General features: G+C 36.4%; 1 protein-coding gene across 4 annotated transcripts in view; it reads right to left on the minus strand.

The window, feature by feature from the left end:
• GRIA2 (glutamate ionotropic receptor AMPA type subunit 2) overlaps positions 1 to 19,062 on the minus strand; it is a 186,095-nt gene that overhangs the window by 6,256 nt on the left and 160,777 nt on the right. For all 4 annotated transcript variants that reach the window (XM_061384342.1, XM_061384338.1, XM_061384339.1 and 1 more), the window contains exon 13: positions 1 to 80. This exon is cut by the window's left edge and continues 168 nt beyond it. In XM_061384342.1, coding sequence (XP_061240326.1) covers positions 1 to 80 — 80 coding nt within the window. The remainder of the gene's footprint in view (positions 81 to 19,062) is intronic.

A 19,062-nucleotide genomic window follows, 5' to 3' on the forward strand; every position in this document is an offset into this window, starting at 1 on the left:
GCTGTAGTCCTCACAAACACCGAGGGTTCTGCACTTCTCATGTAGGTCCACATTTTATCAAACACTGCAATTTTAGATCTCTGCAGAAAAAGAGAGGTGCCATGGAGAGTTCAGAGATGACCCTAAATGTTTCTGACAAAACACACAAGAAGGCAGGACTTTTCCAAACAATCATAGACAGTACATAAAACACAGATAAGTCTCCATTGTTTAAAATTTTGCTCCTAATAACAAGTCTATCATGTGTCAAAAACATTTTTATTTTCATGTACAAGAACTTCATATGTCATTTCATTACACCACATTTTAGCTAAAAACAAAATGCTGTTGACCCAAGAAGCCACTGGTCACACTCCAAAATAAGTTGAAAAATACCTTTAGGAATAATTCAAGTTAAGAAACAAGCAAAAGGATGTCTTCACTGCTACAATCCTAAAAGATCTATTCCTAATTAATGGCAGAGCTGGAGCCTTAGTTAATTGGTCAGACATATACACAGTAATATCCTAAAGTAATACCCGTTTTCTAGAAAATATAGAAAAAAATACTGGAAACCTATACCAGGTACTGACTCAAATGCTCCTAGAATAACACTGAGTTTTCAAAGAGATATCCTTCAGGCATTAAAATTTTATTCTAATTAAAGAGAAAATCTAGGGACTTCACTGGTGGTTCAGTGGCTAAGACTCTGCACTCCCAATGCTGGGGGCCCAAGTCTGATCCTTGGTTGGGGAACTAGATTCCACATGTCACAACTAAGAGTTTGCATGCTGCAACTAAAGATTCCACGTGCCATGATGAAGATCAAAGATCTCCAGCTAAATAAAGAAATAAATATTTTTTTAAATCAGTAAAATAAAGAGAACATTTTTATTCAATGTTTAAGCACCAAAATACTGTTTATTACAATATGTACTGTCAAAAAAAAAAAATCCTTCAGGTGACCTGGATGAAAGAAGGAAGGCCTAATTGCAGTAGCATAATTGAAGGAATATTAATCTTAAACATTAATCAGTTCAGAAGCAAAGACAGACCTCAAAAGTGTCATTGAATATTTAGAGTAAAAAAAAAAAGTTGAGCAGAGTTGAAAAGTCATAGCATTTGAATATCTCTTTATTTTTCTATTCACACGTTTCTCAACTGATTTTCAGCCCTCTTGGAAAGATGACTGTGAATAACCCTTTTATTATCCTAATACAGGAGGTTTGAAATGGAATCTTGAAAACTTTCTTTTCAGATTCATGAGACTTTGGGACTTTTTGTTTGTTACTCTGAGGAATTAAAAAAAAAAATAACCTTTTACTTAGAAAAAGTAAGTATAAATCAGTTCATCACAAGCAGACATAATGTAAACTCAGATTTGCTTGAAATGCTGCCCTAGGGCTGAGGCCTGCTGTATGTGTATGTGAAAGCACTGTATTTGGTGAAAATCCAGGATCAGGAGTAAATCAAGCATGGAGTAGGCTTATTTCCCTGAAATTTAGAATATATATAACCCAGAGAGGTGCTCAGGCACTCACTGCATCTCTCCACTCTCCCCTGTGAATAAGGGGCTGTGAGACAGCCCCACAGGCCAGGTCAGCCCAACTCTTCCCCAAAAGGAATTTCACTCCAAATTTAGAAAAATTTCTTTACTAAATAATATATCTACTATGTAACAATGCATCTAAACCACTCTTAAAATGATTTCTATTTCAAAACCATTCTCCTTCCTGAGATTATAGAATTAAAACTTCATTACCTAATGAATCAGACTTCCTGGCTGTCATGAAAGTATATCCATGATGGTGAAAGCTCCATCAGAATCCCATTTAGGGAGATTTTATCTTCATGATCACAGTGACTGGCACAGTATCTTGCATATAAAGGTTCATAATGTATGCTAACAGAATATTCAGGAATTGGTTAGAAAGAATAAGAGCGTCTTTGCTTTATTTGAACCTTTGTATACTGTAGAAGGCATTTATATTGTTTTACTTTATAGAACACTATAAAGTATTCTCTGACAAATTGGAAGATGTAAAAGTATTTGTCTTTGATTGCATATCATTAAATATTATTAAATCTTATTAAACATCAAGATCTTTTTTGTCATGTGAATTCCCACAAAAAGAAATGATACTGGAAGCAAAGAGAACCATGCAGCTCCTCCCTCCCTGCTCAAGTACAAAGACCCCTCCGTGTTCCCTGCCTCTTGTTTGTAGAAAAGCTGAAGTCTCTCAGGCCTCCCTGAGTCACAAAAGAGCAGCCTCGAGCAGTTAATGATCAAGACAATAAAATGTCACAGTCTCAGTGTCTGATGCACATTCCTGAGGTTTTGTTTTTTTTTTTTTTAACAGATACTACAGCTGCCACCAGAGGGGTAAAGCTAACTGCATGATGACTAGACTGCAGCTATGACATCAGCTGCACCATCTTGAGCCACACTGAGTCTATGCCTAATACAATTCCAAGAACTGATCTCCAGAGAAAGAGATTAACATTTTGCTTATAATAACTCTATCTTTGTGGGCATAAAAATGAGTGTAGCTTGTTCTGCTTGTATAGGTAGGTGGACAGCTAACACTGTCAGTAAGGAGATGCTATAGAATCATGATGTCTTCCACTCTGAGAAAACAATGCTCTAAGTCAGCAGGAAGCAGATAGAGATGATGGACCTTCACTGCAATCCCATAGAAATGGAATGATGTCTGACAATGGGGAACTGGAAGCAACTCTTTAGCCCTTTCCCTGTTTACCCATTTCTGTCCCCGCCTAACCTTAAAAACCTAATTATAAAAAATTAGATCTCTAGGCAATTTAAACTAACTCCTAATTTGGGCTCTCCTGAATGCACACCATGAAATGCCTGACCTGTTGATTCTTCTCCTAGATAAAAAGAGGTAAGAATTCAGCAGTTAAAGAATGACTAGCTCTCCACACACAACTGTTGCTTTAGCAAACCTGCAGGCAGATCACCTGGGCAAGATAACATCTGAACAGAGAGTCAGCCAGCCTGCAGCCACAGAGGAAAATGCAGAACCCACTCTCCTGCCTCCGCCACTCCCTGAGATTCTCCCTCCGTTTTTCCCTTGACTACCATGACTGACCAGAATCTTGGGAGCTGGTCTCAGGACATGAGTCCATCTTCTCCCTAGATTGCTGACTTTTCTGATTAAAGCAATTTTCTTCCTACTGACACTTGCCTCTCGAGTTATTGGAGTAGCAAGCAGGTGAACCTGAGTTTAGTAGTAGTATCAAAATGCTTTGAAACAAAATCATAGGCTGATAGAGTTCAAAATGAAATTGCACAATTAGTTTATAAAGCCATGCATTCATTAAACATGCCAATTATTCTAAATCTGAATTATCAATTTTGGATCGCTAAATATTACATAAAATGCTTCATAAATATTATACTATTCAGAGAAAATGCAAAAGTTAGCAATGAAGTTAAAAGGAAAAATACAAATTAAACTCAAGATAATTTCTCTTTAAAAACTATATTTTTTAACAGGACATTTAAATAGCATGAATCAAGTCAAAGATCATATTCACTGAGTGTGGTGAAATTTACTGTTTCATTCATAAGTGGTTTCTAGTTAAAGATATTTCTCAATGTATGGATAGAATATTCTTTTGAAAGACTAAAGGATTGTAACGTGCAATCTAGGGGGAAAATGCACACAGCTATATAGTGTTTTGATCAAGTTATTCCATCCCTGTCTTTGTGGTCCTGCCTCCCTTGAAAGATGTTCTGACATGTTAACCTAGACATACAAAATACAAGGCTCTATTAAGTCAGTCACTTTTTATGATCAGGTTTTACACGTATTATAACATGATATTTTTAAATTGAGCAGTAGTTTATGATGTAATTTTGGATTAATAAAATCTACAAATAATCTAAGATCTTAAAATACACATTCCTTCTTTGCATAAATGTGAAAACAATTTTTTTCATAGATCAGAAGATATATATTTCACATTTTCTCACAGTGTATTAATTCATTTGTCTCCCAAGTGTTAGTTTACTGTTTACTTCCTTAACAAATTAATGAAATATATTCATAACCATGTCTTTTCAAGAGTATTTGTTTGAATAGGTTTGGTTAAAGGTGTGCAAGCAATTCATGAACAGTACAATTCTGTTATATTGAAAAATATTATTCATTAGGACAAAGAACTTATTAATTTGAACTTTCTAGTTGCCTTCAGAAAAAGACTAAGAAAAAAAAAATCTAACTAAATTTTTTGCTTAGAGACAGTTTTGGATCTGTGCATAGCTTCTATTGACAATATCAGAAAAGTTGTTAGTCTGAACTAAAGAGCTAAACAGGTGATGCCTTGAAATCCTGTTCTTGAAAACTACAGCAATCAAAAAAGTAACCATCAAGAAAACCATCAATCCAAAGGAAAAAGTGAAATTCCCCCTTAGGCTTTCCATCCTTTAACCTGAATGACAATTCATCATCATCATTATTTTTTAGTGCCAAGACAATTTAAGTGATAATGTTTAATTTAGCTTACTTTATAAGTTCAATGGTCTTATACACTGAAAAAGATACAGTTCCAACCTCTTGACCACTCATTACTTAGCATATATTTACAAGCAGACTAAAAAGAAAAAAAAAAAAAAAATCCTATGTGGTCAACTAAGGTAATACATATACATAGTACTTCCTATTTAAATTCCATATTTCAGCAATTCATGTTACAGACATTATTCTACATCAAAAGCATATGTAAAATTTGGGCTACAGTCAAAAAATACAAGTCAAATACTGATCAGGTTGATTCAATCAGCCTCTTCGTGTGGACTTCAAAAATGAACAACAGGCCATGAGGACCACCCACCCTTGTAATCAGTGTTTAAATATGAGCACGTAGAAGATGGGATACAAGAAAATCATACAGACTTTTTATGTAAAATACCTACTTTCCTACCATTCATAATACTAATCAGAGTTCTAGTCTGGGGAGAAGAGAATGATGCAATGAAGGAGGAAAGTAGGCTGGAAAGATGGTTTCCAATCTCCATTTCCAAGATAGCCATTTCCAAGATGGTCCTAGGTAAAAGTTCTAAGTCTTTATGAGGGATCATGACAATCCCCTTTCCCATCCCTCTGCAAATTTAAGTCTCAATCACTACTAAGCCAAAGAATACAGTACTTTCTAAGTTTACATATTAAATCAAGTAAACTACTCTTTTAGGAAGTATGATAAAGTGAAATGAATTCCTTTAGGATGGTATCTGCCATCACATTTTGATGAAGACATAAGTGATGCCTTGTTCAGAGGAGATAAATCACAGCTTGGTCAGGAAACTGACCCTGATTACCCTGTGTTTCTTAAGGAGTCAAGGCTCTTGGCACATGGCTATTCAAATCCCTTTTCACGGTCTGATGTTAGTAATAAGGATATCAATTTGACTAATATTTCAAAGAAAATAATTTTAATATTTACTTAGAAAACATGACCATTGTCTAGTACTGCTGGGGAAAAGTACTTTATAAACACAATTGATATAACTATATCTAAGAAAAAGACAGCTTCCTTTTCTGGTGATAGAAGCCAACAGTCATTTTAATTTAGTTTAATTTCCTCTTCATATACATTAATACAGGCATTAACTCTTCCACCAGTTAAATAAGCCTTTTTCCTGTTAGGAAAAAGTGACTTTTAAAGGAAATGGTTATTATCCTTATGAAACATACACATTTATTTGAGAATTAGTAGAAAATACAGACACTGCCTTGCAAACATTCTTCACTGCTTAGTTTATTAACTCTGACACAGTTCACGTTCCAAAAAACAAAAACAAAAAAAACCTTATTTACCCACTAATTTCTAATAAAATATTGAATACCTTCTCAAAATGTCAGCAGAACATTTTTTGCTAGCATGGGAGTTCTAAATGATTTCCAAATATGAATGATGCCCAAAAGGTTCTAAACAGAGACTCCTGAATGGCAGGGTGAGTTTACAGAATTGTTAAATGCCCAGATCAGCCCTGGGTGTTCTTTGGAAGGAATGATGCTAAAGCTGAAACTCCAGTCCTTTGGCCACCTCATGCGAAGAGTTGACTCATTGGAAAAGACTCTGATGCTGGGAGGGATTGGGGGCAGGAGGAGAAGGGGATGACAGAGGATGAGATGGCTGGATGGCATCACCGACTCAATGGACGTGAGTCTGGGTGAACTCCGGGAGTTGGTGATGGACAGGGAGGCCTGGCGTGCTGCGATTCACGGGGGTCACAGAGAGTCGGACACGACTGAGCGACTGAACTGAACTGAAATGCTCCACATTACGATAATCTCTCAATCTCACTTTCACTTCAAAGTAAATAGAGATACTTTTCATGAAAATCCTCTCTTTTCTTTCTAGAAAGATTACAATGTCTGAGGAAGCATAACAAATATTAAGGGTAAAAAACCTTGACCTAGAGCCTTCTGAATGTAAATATTAGAGAGTCACCATGCAAATTAATTACCTATATTTTCTAGTCCATTTGGTTGACAGTCTATAAAAAATGTATATTTGAGACGAAAGAACTGCCTTTTCTTTTAGGATTTCAGTGTTTTGCCTGATCTAACTTTCCTGTGGAACTCATAGCAGGGCCCACTTTTCCACTCTAGATGTCATCAGGAATTCACACTGTCCCTGGCAACCAGTACTTTTATCAGGCAAAATATATATATCTGTTAGTCTCATTCTGTTATCCTCTGCCATTTACAAGTCTGCAATCCCTGAACAAACTAGTCTATGTTCGAGTTATAGTCACTTATTTGAGATCAAAACTTTTAAAATCTACTAGCATACCCTTGAATTTTAATTTTCTCTACTAGGTTTCCTCCTGAGTAGAATGCAACTGCTGTTCATTTATTTTCCAGATATAATTTCCAACGTAAACAAAATATAGTCAGATTGAATAAAAAAAAATCTTAATATTTTGAACTGAATGTCTCTTGTCACTTTCTGTGTTGTGGATCATTAGAAGTCTTCATATCTCAATATGTCTCAGGTGAAGCTAAAATAATACAGACTTGGAAAACTTCATCTTTCAATAGCTTGCTTTACTATGTATAATAAGGACTGACCAGGTGGCACTATGGTAAAGAATCTGCCTGGCAATGCAAGAAATGGAGATCCGGGTTCAATCCCTGGGTCAGGAAGATGCCCTGGAGGAGGACATGGCATCCCACTCCAGTATTCTTGTCCAGACAAAGAATTCTTTGTCCCATAGACAAAGAAGACTGGTGTGCAATCCATAGGGCTGCATACAGTCTGAAAACTGAAGTGACTTAGCATACATACATGTGCAATAAATGTGAATGGTGTGTTAACATAAAAGATTATAAAATTATTTTTGTGTAGCTGTTACAAAACAAATCTAAGAGAAAGACATGTAGCCTTTGTACACAGTCCTGAAGAAAACTTAAGTCATTGAGGGTTATTGATACTAAGTATAAAATAAATGGGCTTCCCCAGTGACTCAGTGGTAAAGAATTCACCTACAATGCAGAAGATGCAGGAGATGCGGGTTTGATCCCTGGGTCGGGAAGATCCCCTAGAGAAGGGGATGGCTACCCACACCAGTATTTTTGCCTGGAGAATTCCTGGACAAAGGAGCCTGGTGAGCTACAGTCCATTCGGTTGCAAAGAGTCAGATAGGGCTGCCAGACTAACACTTTCACTAAAGAAGGCATCATTTATACAAGGCAGGAAACACACACAAAATAGTTCATTTCAGCAAGAATGTCATTAAGAGACTCTTTTAGGAGGGTTATTTTCAAAGTTCTAAGGGAGGTCATATTTGAAACAATGAAGCAGAAAGTGGCTGGAGTAGGAAAATGGGCTCTAAGGAAATAAACCTAAAAATTTGTCACCTGAAGGAAATGAACAGAGAAATTGAAGATAAAGGAAAGCAGTGTCCCAAGAGGGACTCTACAACATTTCAGAACATCTAAACATAGATTGAAGGTCAAGGAGAAGTAGCCTTGTGGAGATAAAAAGACTAAAGATATTATTGCGTGAATGCTAAGTCATTTCAGTAGTGTCTGACTCTTTGTGACCCCAGGGACTGTAGCCCACCAGGCTTCTTTGTCCATGGGATTCTCCAGGCAAGAATACTGGAGTGGGTGGACATCCCTCCTCTGGGGGATCTTTGAGACCCAGGTATTGAACCCACATCTCTTGAGTCTCCTGTATAGGCAAGCGGGTTCTTTACCACTAGTGCCTGGGAAGCTCCAAAGACATTATTAAGGTATAAATTTTAGAGCAATTTCTTTCATAGTTAGAAAGACATGTTTTCAAAGACCCAGATTAGCTTTACAGGTGAAGGTACAATTATTCCTCTGACTGGTGGAATAAAAACATGAAGAATATATTACATTGGTAAATAAAAGATCTAAAACTCCTTTTATGCCTTTGTCCATTACTGAAAGTAGCTTTGTTTTAATGTGATTCCCCCAATAAAGATCAATTCCAGTAATAAAAATTTTGAAGTAGAACTTTATTTCCTCAACATACTAGACTAGTATTTGATTTAGGTTATTTATAAGACAGTAACCAAAATCATGCAGATGGTGATTGCAGCCTTGAAATTAAAAGACACTTACTCCTTGGAAGGAAAGTTATGACCAACCTAGATAGCATATTGAAAAGCAGAGACATTACTTTGGCAACAAAGGTCCGTCTAGTCAAGGCTATGGTTTTTCCAGTGGTCATGTATGGATGTGAGAGTTGGACTGTGAACAAAGCTGAGCACCAAAGAATTGATGCTTTTGAACTGTGGTGTTGGAGAAGACTCTTGAGAGTCCCTTGGACTGCAAGGAGATCCAACCAGTCCATCCTAAAGGAGATAGGTCCTGGGTGTTCTTTGGAAGAAATGATGCTAACGCTGAAACTCCAGTACTTTGGCCACCTCATGCGAAGAGTTGACTCATTGGAAAAGACTCTGATGCTGGGAGGGATTGGGGGCAGGAGGAGAAGGGGACGACAGAGGATGAGATGGCTAGATGGCATCACCGACTTGATGGACCGTGAGTTTGAGTGAACTCCGGGAGTTGGTGATGGACAGGGAGGCCTGGAGTGCTGCAATTCATGGTGTTGCAAAGAGGCGGACACGACTAAGTGACTGAACCGAACTGAACTGAAAATACCATAAATCCAACTGAAAATACATAAATCCATGAAGACATAAATCCAACTTTTCCTCAACTCATGGATTTTAATTGGTAACCATAATGTCACATTTTGGTTGGTATACTCCCACATAACACCAACTTTGGTAGGTACACTCCATATCAAGGAAATATTGTATTTTTATTTCCATATGTAGATTCATTTTGAGGCTATGAGCTGAGAACATGCTGCAGAACATAAATATTAATACAAACAATGTAATACTGTCAACTATTTGCAGAGCAGGAGTAGAGACACACACACAGGGAACAGACTTGTGGACACAGACGGGTAGAGAGGGTGGGGTGAATTGAGATACACTACCATGCATAAAATAGATAGCGAGGATGGGAAGCTGCTGTACAACACGGGAAGCTCAACCTGGTGCTCTGTGACAACCTAGAGGAGTGGGATGGGGTAGGGATTGCGAGGGAGGCTCCAGAGAGAGGACATATATGTATACTTATGGCTGATTCATATTGTATGCGGAAGCCAACACAATATTGTAAAGCAATTACTTTCCAATTAAAAGAAAAAAATAGTTAATACTGAAAAAACAACAGTGCTTTGACACTTGGCTTTAATAGTTTGGATACTACTTTTTTACATTATTTGCCAAAAACGATAGAAACACAAAAATGAAAAGACAAAAGGAAAACATACAAAGTGTTCGGTATGTTTGATAAAACCTGCAGACATTGTTTTCATCTTCTAAAATCACTTTGCTAATGAAAATTTATCTTATATGGATAAAATAAAAAATTCTTTATTTTTAAAGTTTTTCATAAAATTTAAAAAGAAGCTCATTATTTTCCATGATGGAAAAAAACTACAGCTGAAGAAATGGTCCCTGGACAATAAATGGAAATAAAAATTACCAAATTGTGTCATACCATAAATATTTTCAGATAGTTTAATTCCAGTCACTTAGCACTTCTTATTCATCCTTTAGCTAAAAAAAATGAAGTTTTGTTCACATACCAATATTTTTATACAATCAAAAACCAAGCCATTTACTTCATGTAAAAAAAGGGGGGGAAACATTTGAATGAAGTAAATACATTTTCTTAGACACTCCTTTGTTCATTTAGTTTTATGAAAATCTGATGCTTAACACTATAACTTCTTGGATTTAAAATAAAATAAAAATTATATACAGATTGTCGATTCTATGAAGTTATGGGTCAGGTCACTGGGAAATATTTTTAGAATCCTTAAAGTCTGAAGTAATTATAAACATTTTATCTGCAGTCTCACAGTATGTTTTTCTCTTTTGAAAATGAAATAATTACCTATTTATAAATGATTGCAGTTAATAAAATATTTTACAGAAGTATGGTTTGACCTGTTTGACTTTGTGAGGATTTTCTATATGATTAATAGCTCATTTTAAATAAAACAAATTAATTCACCAATAATATTAACAAGATTCATATTAAACTAGCAATTTCTCAGTTTCTTTGAAATGGTATTTATGAAAGAATATAACTAGAGGGATTTTTAACAGCTTAAATTTTTCAAAGGATTAACACTAGAATGGACCTTAAAAATCACTTACTGTATTCCAAGCCATTTATTTGACTCAGAAAAGATTAACTAACTTATCTAAATTAGCATGCTTTGTCAGCCCATAGAAGAACCAAAAATAGAATCTGGATACCCAAATCTCCAATGCATGTATATACACTTTAAATCAGAAAAATACTCAAGCATAGTATTTAGATAAGCAATGTTCTATTAAGAAAAAACAAATCACTTAACAATATCATAAAATTTAGAGAAAATCAGTTAACTATTTGAGTATAATTTAATAAAATGCAAACTGAGCCTCAAATAAATTGGATTTATGGAAGCATTTTAATCAACCAAAAGCAAAGCTAAGTTATGCCTCAGTGTTCTCATTGGCATTTTAAAGTGAACTGAAGTGAAGAGAAAGTCGCTCGATTTTGTCGAACTTTTTGTGACCCCATGGACTATAGTGCACCAGGCTCCTCTGTCCATGGAATCCTCCAGGCAAGAATACTGGAGTGGGTTGCCATTCCCCTCTCCAGTGGATCTTCCCAACCCAGTAATCAAACGGGGGTCTTACAAATGTTAAAAATATATAGTCAGATTAATGCATATCCTGTATTATTGACAAACTCATAACCTTCTAATAATTTTCTGCTTGGAAAACAATGTCTTTAAATTTTAAAATGTAATTGGTATTTCCATATATTTTCATTCCCTTACAAATAGTAAATTATGTCATTAATGAATTGTCTAACTAATGTGCACACGTGCAAAGTCACTTCAGCGGCCCGGACTCTTTGTGATTCTTTGGACTGTAGCTCAGCAGGCTCCTCTGTCTGTAGGATTCTCTAGGCAAGAAGACTGGAGTGGTTGCCATACCCTACTCCAGGGGATCTTCCTAAACCAGGGATTGAACACACATCTCTTATGTCTCTCGCATTGGCAGGTGCATTCTTCACCGCTGAGCCACCAGGGAAGCCTGTCTTAGTTATACAGCTTATTTATTACCCATATATGCATCCAGGCATGCAATGTCAATTGATAAAGCAAGAGAAACAGCAAGTGATCCCTTAGAGTCATATCTTTTATTTTTTAATACGGTTACTTATTGACCCATCTAAGGTCTATCATGAACAGAGAACATCTTGAGTGTCATCAATGTATTTGATAAAATAGCTCATATTATTCATGTGGATTAGATGGAGAGCTATGGTTATCAGAATTAGATGGGCTTATAATTAAACTAGCTTCCCAGGTGGCACTAGTGGTAAAGAACCTGCCTGCCAAAGGAGGAGGCATAAGAGATGAGGTTCAATACCTGGGTTGGGAAGATCCTCTGGAGAAGGGCATGGCAACCCACTCAAGTATTCTTGCCTGGAGAATCCCATAGACAGAGGAGCCTGGCAGGCTACAGTCCATAACATCACAAAGGGTCGGACATGACTGAAGTGACTTAGCATAATTAAAATATCAGTGACTGGAAAAGGTCAGTTTTCATTCCAATCCCAAAGAAAGGCAAGGCCAAAGACTGATCAAAGTGAAAAGTGAAAGTGAAGTCACTCAGTCATGTCCGACTCTTTTCGACCTCATGGACTGTAGCCTACCAGGCTCCTTTGTCCATGGGATTTTCCAGGCAATAGTACTGGAGTGGATTGCCATTTCCTTCTCCAGGGGATCTTCCCAACCCAGGGATTGAACCCGGGTCTCCCGCATTGTAGACAGACACTTTGGGAAGTTCTACTGCACAACTGTACTCATCTCATACGCTAGTAAAGTAATGCTCAAAATTCTCCAAGCCAGTCTTCAGCAATATGCGAACCGTGAACTTCCAGATGTTCAAGCTGGTTTTAGAAAAGGCAGAGGAACCAGAGATCAAATTGCAAACATCTGCTAGACCATGGAAAAAGCAAGAGAGTTCTAGAAAAACATCTATTTCTGCTTTATTGACTATGCCAAAGCCTTTGACTGTGTGGATCACAATAAACTGAAAAATTCTGAAAGAGATGGGAATACCAGACCACCTGACCTGCCTCTTGAGAAACCTATATGCAGGTCAGGAAGCAACAGTTAGAACTGGACATGGAACAACAGACTGGTTCCAAATAGGAAAAGGAGTACGTCAAGGCTGTATATTGTCACCCTGCTTATTTAACTTCTATGCACAGTACATCATGAGAAACGCTGGGCTGGAAGAAACACAAGCTGGAATCAAGATTCCCAGGAGAAATATCAATAACCTCAGATATGCAGATGACATCACCCTTATGGCAGAAGGTGAAGAGGAACTAAAAAGCCTCTTGATGAAAGTGAAAGAGGAGAGTGAAAACGTTGGCTTGAAGCTCAACATTCAGAAAATGAAGGTCATGGCATCTGGTCCCATCACTTCATGGGAAATAGATGGGGAAACAGTGGAAACAGTGTCAGACTTTCTTTTTCTGGGCTCCAAAATTACTGCAGATGGTGACTGCAGCCATGAAATTAAAAGACACTTACTCCTTGGAAGGAAAGTTATGACCAACCTACATAGCATATTGAAAAGCAGAGACATTACTTTGCCAACAAACATCCATCTAGTCAAGGCTATGGTTTTTCCAGTGGTCATATATGGATGTGAGAGTGGGACTATGAAGAAAGCTGAGTGCCAAAGAATTGATGCTTTTGAACTGTGGTGTTGGAGAAGACTCTTGAGAGTCCCTTTGACTGCAAGGAGATCCAACCAGTCCATTCTGAAGGAGATCAGCCCTGGGTATTCTTTGGAAGGAATGATGCTAAAGCTGAAACTCCAGTCCTTTGGCCACCTCATGGGAAGAGTTGACTCATTGGAAAAGAGTCTGATGCTGGGAGGGATTGGGGGCAGGAGGAGAAGGGGATGACAGAGGATGAGATGGCTGAATGGCATCACTGACTCGATGGACGTGAGTTTGAGTGAACTCCGGGAGTCAGTGATGGACAGGGAGGCCTGGTGTGCTTTGATTCATGGGGTCGCAAAGAGTCGGACACGACTGACCGACTGAACTGAACTGAACTGAACATCTAAAGAGTACTGGTTATTATGCAAATCCTGAGTCGAAGGGAAACTTTTCTTATACCACTGATTTCATACATTTCCCACTGTGCTTAGTATTTTAGTCAATTTGGATGAATATATGTTACAAATATTTCAAAGTTTCCGATATTTATATAACAGATAGCAGAGTCAATATTTCAACTTTATGAGCCTAGGCAAATAAGCCAAAAACCAAACTAAAATGTAACAGGAATGAAAGCAAAATCTGGCACATGGTTTCAATCAACCGCATATTCACAGAATGGAAGCTTTCCACAATTCACCCAGGTTTAAATCACCCAGGTTTTCAGTAAACAACAATTTAAGGGGAAGCTATAAATATGATTCAGTTACCTCAAAATCTAAGAGGTTTGAAGGTTTAAATGGAATAAAGTCTAGGTAACAGAGTTGTAACTTATAGTCTGAGAGCCAAGAAAGGTGGGTGAAACTGGAACCCATATACAGAGTGAAGTAAGCCAGAAAGAAAAACAGCATATACATTGAATTTAGAAAGATGGTAACAACAACCCTGTATGCGATACAGCAAAAGAGACACAGATGTATAGAACAGTTTTTTGGACTGTGTGGGAGAGGGAGGCGGGGGGATGATTTGGGAGAATGGCATTAAAACATGTATAATATCATATAAGAAACAAATCGCCAGTCCAGGTTCGATGCAGGATACAGGAAGCTTGGGGCTGGTACACTGGGATTACCCAGAAGGATGGTATGGGGAGGGAGCTGGGAGGGGGGTTCAGGATGGGGAACACGTGTACACCCATGGCGTTTGCATGTTGATGTATGGCAAAACCAATACAATATTGTAAAGTAAAAAAATAAATAAAATAAAATGAAAAAAAAAAAAAAAGAAATATGAGTGAGTGAAACAGACAGGAAGGGGAATAGAGAATGGAGTATTTGCAGTAAGCAGAGAATCTACTCCCTATCTAAAAGCATTCATTTTTTTTTTCCTTTTTTAAAAAATATGTAAAACCTACATTTAAAAAATCAAGATGTAAGACGAAGGTTTGAAAACATAATTCTTCTGCTAGCTGATGTGAAAATGTAAGGAAGAGATGATGCTTATTATCATGTATTTGATTTATTTGTATTATGAAAACGAATAAATTACTAAAGTCAGAATGGGGACCAATGCATGAAAATACTTAGGAGGCAGGTTTTCCTTTCAAAGATGTTTCTAAAATCAATGAAAATTGCAACAAAGTGGAATTGAATGTTAGATAAGTGGCAAGTCAACATTCACAAGCTGTACTCAAGAAGGGTTTTTATGGTTAACTCTTTATAAATGTTATATTATTTCAAATAATTACAGAATGTATAACCTAAGCCCTGTAGTTAACGATAAGAATGCTGATGCCATCTGAGTTCACCATGTAACAGATATAACTTTTTCTGCAATGTGGGATTTGATCCTAAAACACCTTGATTTAACTTCTTTGTTCAATCTCAACAACAAAAATAGAACATTTTAAGTGTGGATTTTTTAAAGCAATTGAAAGATGTATGCAATTATGAGTAATTTTTTGCTGTTGGCTAACTAATCTAATCGAAAAGGGTTTGCAATTCTTTTTTGTTTTAAACGAACACATTTTTAGGGGTGCACAGTTGTTTTGAAAAATACCACTAGACTATTTACACTGTGCCTTACAACAAGTTATTACTTTAGTAAATATTCCTATATGTCCCACTGCTAGGTTTCAGAGTGTTGTTTCAACACTCTGAGGTTATAAAAGGAAAATAAAGAAGCCCCAATACAAAGACTACATTTCTTCTAATAATTTTATTTAAGAAAATTTGATTTTATGGGGGACATTTGATGTGGGTAGTATTTTATAATATAGTTTGTACAGTTAACCTTTGGACAACTCAGGAGGATACACTCACTGATTTTAATTTGTAAATGAACAAAAAGTTTTGGAAATTGAAGGAAGTAACATAAAAGGTATGGTAGCAAAAGTTACGGAGTATGCACAAAAATACATTTCACATACACAAGAAAGGTTGGGTCCCTTAGCTTATCAGTATGAATTTCTTTAGTAAGTCAAAGATATAGTATTTTCTATCTTGCTTAGCCTCGAATATCACACTACTAACCCAACTTGGAAAAAATGAATTGAAAGTCGCTCAGTTGTGTCTGACTCTTTGCAACCCCATGGCCTATACAGTTCAAGGAATTTTCCAGGCCAGAATACTGGAGTGGGTAGACTTTCCCTTCTCCAGGCAGTCTTCCCAAGCCTGGAATCAAACCCAGGTCTCCCACATTGCACGAGGATTTTTTACCAGCCGAGCCACAAAAGGCTTATTGTATTTACACTATTATAAATTATTCAGATAAAAAAGATCAGTTATTTCATCATTGGGCTTCTCTGGTGGTTCAGATGGTAGAGAATCTATCTGCAATGAGGGAGACCCGAGTTCAATCCCTGGGTTGGGAAGATCCCCTGGAGAAGGGAATGGCAATCCATTCCAATGGTCTTGCCTGGAGAATTTCATGGACATAGGAGCCTGGCAGGCTATACAGTCCATGGGGTTGAAAAGAGTCAGATATGACTGAGCGACTAACAATTTTACTTCCTTATTAAAGAAATGCCTTCCCTATAAAAGGATTTAGCTTAAGTCCCCATTCTTTGGCCATGTCAAGAATGAAAGACTAGTAAGAAAAAACTAGCTGAAGTAGCATAATATAGGACAATGACTTTATACATAGTTAACTTCATATATGTATGAGGATACTAGCCATATTAAATGTGAACTATATTATACAACATTAAATACAGTTGAACTTTGACCAGTATGAGTTTGAACCATGAAGGTCCACTTAGTGGATATTTTTCATTAAATGCATTCTATAGTGCCACAGGGGCACAAAGAGTTGGACACAACTGAGCAACTGAACACACATGCACAGTACTATAGGATCCAAAGTTGATTGAACCTGCAGATGACAAACCATGTATTCAGAGGACAGACTGTGAAATTATAAGTGGATTTTCAACTTCATGGAGTTGGGACCATTAACCCTCTGAATTGTCCAAGAGTCAACTCTATACCATATTATACTAGCCACCTTAAAATTGCTATGCATTTATATGTATATATCTCATTTTAATGATTGGCAAAATATTCATGCTTGCCTCTAATTTTATTTTAACACTAATATGAAAATTTTATTTCTAATCTTGGGCAACATTTTTAAGAAGCAACACCAACCATGAAAGAGAACTTATAAATCTTAAATACTACAAAATATTTCCTAAGACAGTTTCTTTCCTTAGTTTTTGCTTGTTTTATTTTGTGTGTATGTGTATGTCTTATCTCAAGGCAGGGTTTTTTTTTTTGTTTGTTTCTTTCTTCTTTCCTTTCAATTATGGTAAGAAAAAATACATATGAAATCTATCTTTGTAACAAGTCTGTGAATATATAATACAGTATTGTTTAAGTACATGCACATTGTTGAACAGAAGATTTCTAGAAGTTTCTCATTTTGCATGACTGAAACTATACTCATTGATCAGGCTCCCCATTTCCCCCACCTCCAGCCTCTGTGACTACCAGTCTCCCTTTTGCTTCAGTAGGTGCAGTTACTTCAGATACCTCATCATGCAAATGGCATCTTTAGGTATTTGTCTTTCTGTGACTGGCTTATTTCACTTAGCATTATGTCCTCAAGTTTCAACCATGTTGAAGCTTTCTTAAGGCTGAAGAATATTCCATTGGGTAATATGCCACATTTTTTAATTTATTTCATCTTTTGATGGACAGGTAGGTTGTTTCAATTGCTTGGCTGCTGTGAATAGCATTGCAATGAATGTGGGACTGCAGATATCTCTTCAAGATGCTGATTTTAATTATTTTGGATAAATATCAAGAAGTGGGATTGTTGGATCATGAGATGGCTCTATTTTAACTTATTGAGAAAATGCCATTCTGTTTCATATAGGGGCTGCACAGTTTTGTATTCCGATCAAGCGCTTGAATTTCTACACAACCCCACCAACACTTTTTTTTTTTTCTTTTTTCTAACGGTCAACCTAACCAGTATGAGGTGGGATCTCATTGTGGTGCTGATTTGCAAATGATTAATGGTATTAATTATATTTCATATAACCTCATTGTGGTGTTGATTTGCAAATGATTAATGGTATTAATTATATTTCATATAACCTGCTGACCATTTATTTGTTGCTCATCTTTGGAGAAATGTCCATTCAAGTCCTTTTCCAGTTTTTAAATGAGGTTATTAATTTTTGCAATTGATTTGTAGGAGTTCTTCAGATGTTTTGCATATTAACCTTTATCAGATTTGCAAGTATTTTCTGCCATTCCATAGATTGCCTTTCCAGTCTTTTGTTTCTTTGCTACACAAAAGCTTTTAAAATTAATGTAGTCTACTGGTTTAATTTTGCTTTTGTTGTCTGTAAGTCATGAAGCTTATCTCCTTTATTTTCTTAAAGGAGATTTATTGCTTCATATCTTACTGAAGCAATAAATCTTTTAAATAGTTAATCCATTTTGAGTTGGGTTTTGTGTATTGTATTCTTGTGCATATGGATATCCAGTTATATCAACACTGTTGTGAGGAAACTATCCTTTCCCCACTGTGAAGTCTTGATGCCTTTGTCAAAGATCACTTAAATGTACATGCATGGGTTTATTTCTGGGATCTCTCTTCTGTTCCATTGGCCTCCAAATGTGTCTTTATGCCAGTGCCATAATGTTTTAATTACTATACCTTTGTAAAATGTTTTGAAGTCAGGGAGCGTAAGACTTCTAGCTTTGTTCTTATTTCTGAAGATTGGTTTAACTATTTCTGATTCTCTGTGTTTCATATGAATTTTAGAAATCTTTTTCTATTTCTGTAAAAAAAAGAAAAACTGACACTGGGATTCTGATAGGGATTGATCTTAATCTTTTAACTACTTTGTGTAGTATGGACATTTTAACAATATTAAGTCTCTCGATCCATGAACAAATGATGTCTTTCCAATTATTTGCGTGTTATTTCAGCAATTTTTGGAGTTTTTGGCGTCTTTACCTCCTTGTTAAGTATTTTATTCTTTCTGATACTATTGTAAATGGGACTTTTCCCTTAATTTTCTTTTCAGATCATTCCTTGTTAGCATACAGAAATACAACTGATGTCTGTATATTGATTTTGTGTCCTGAAATTTTATTCAACTTATTAGTTCTAAAAGTTTTTTGTGTATGTGTGGAATTCTTTAGGTTTTCTCTATATAGGATCAAGTCATCTGTGAACAGAGATAATTTTACTTGTTTTCCAATTTGGGTGCCTTTATTTCTTTTTCTTGCTTAATTTC

Source organism: Bos javanicus, chromosome 17 (assembly GCF_032452875.1).
Source record: "Bos javanicus breed banteng chromosome 17, ARS-OSU_banteng_1.0, whole genome shotgun sequence".
Lineage (NCBI taxonomy): Eukaryota > Metazoa > Chordata > Mammalia > Artiodactyla > Bovidae > Bos > Bos javanicus.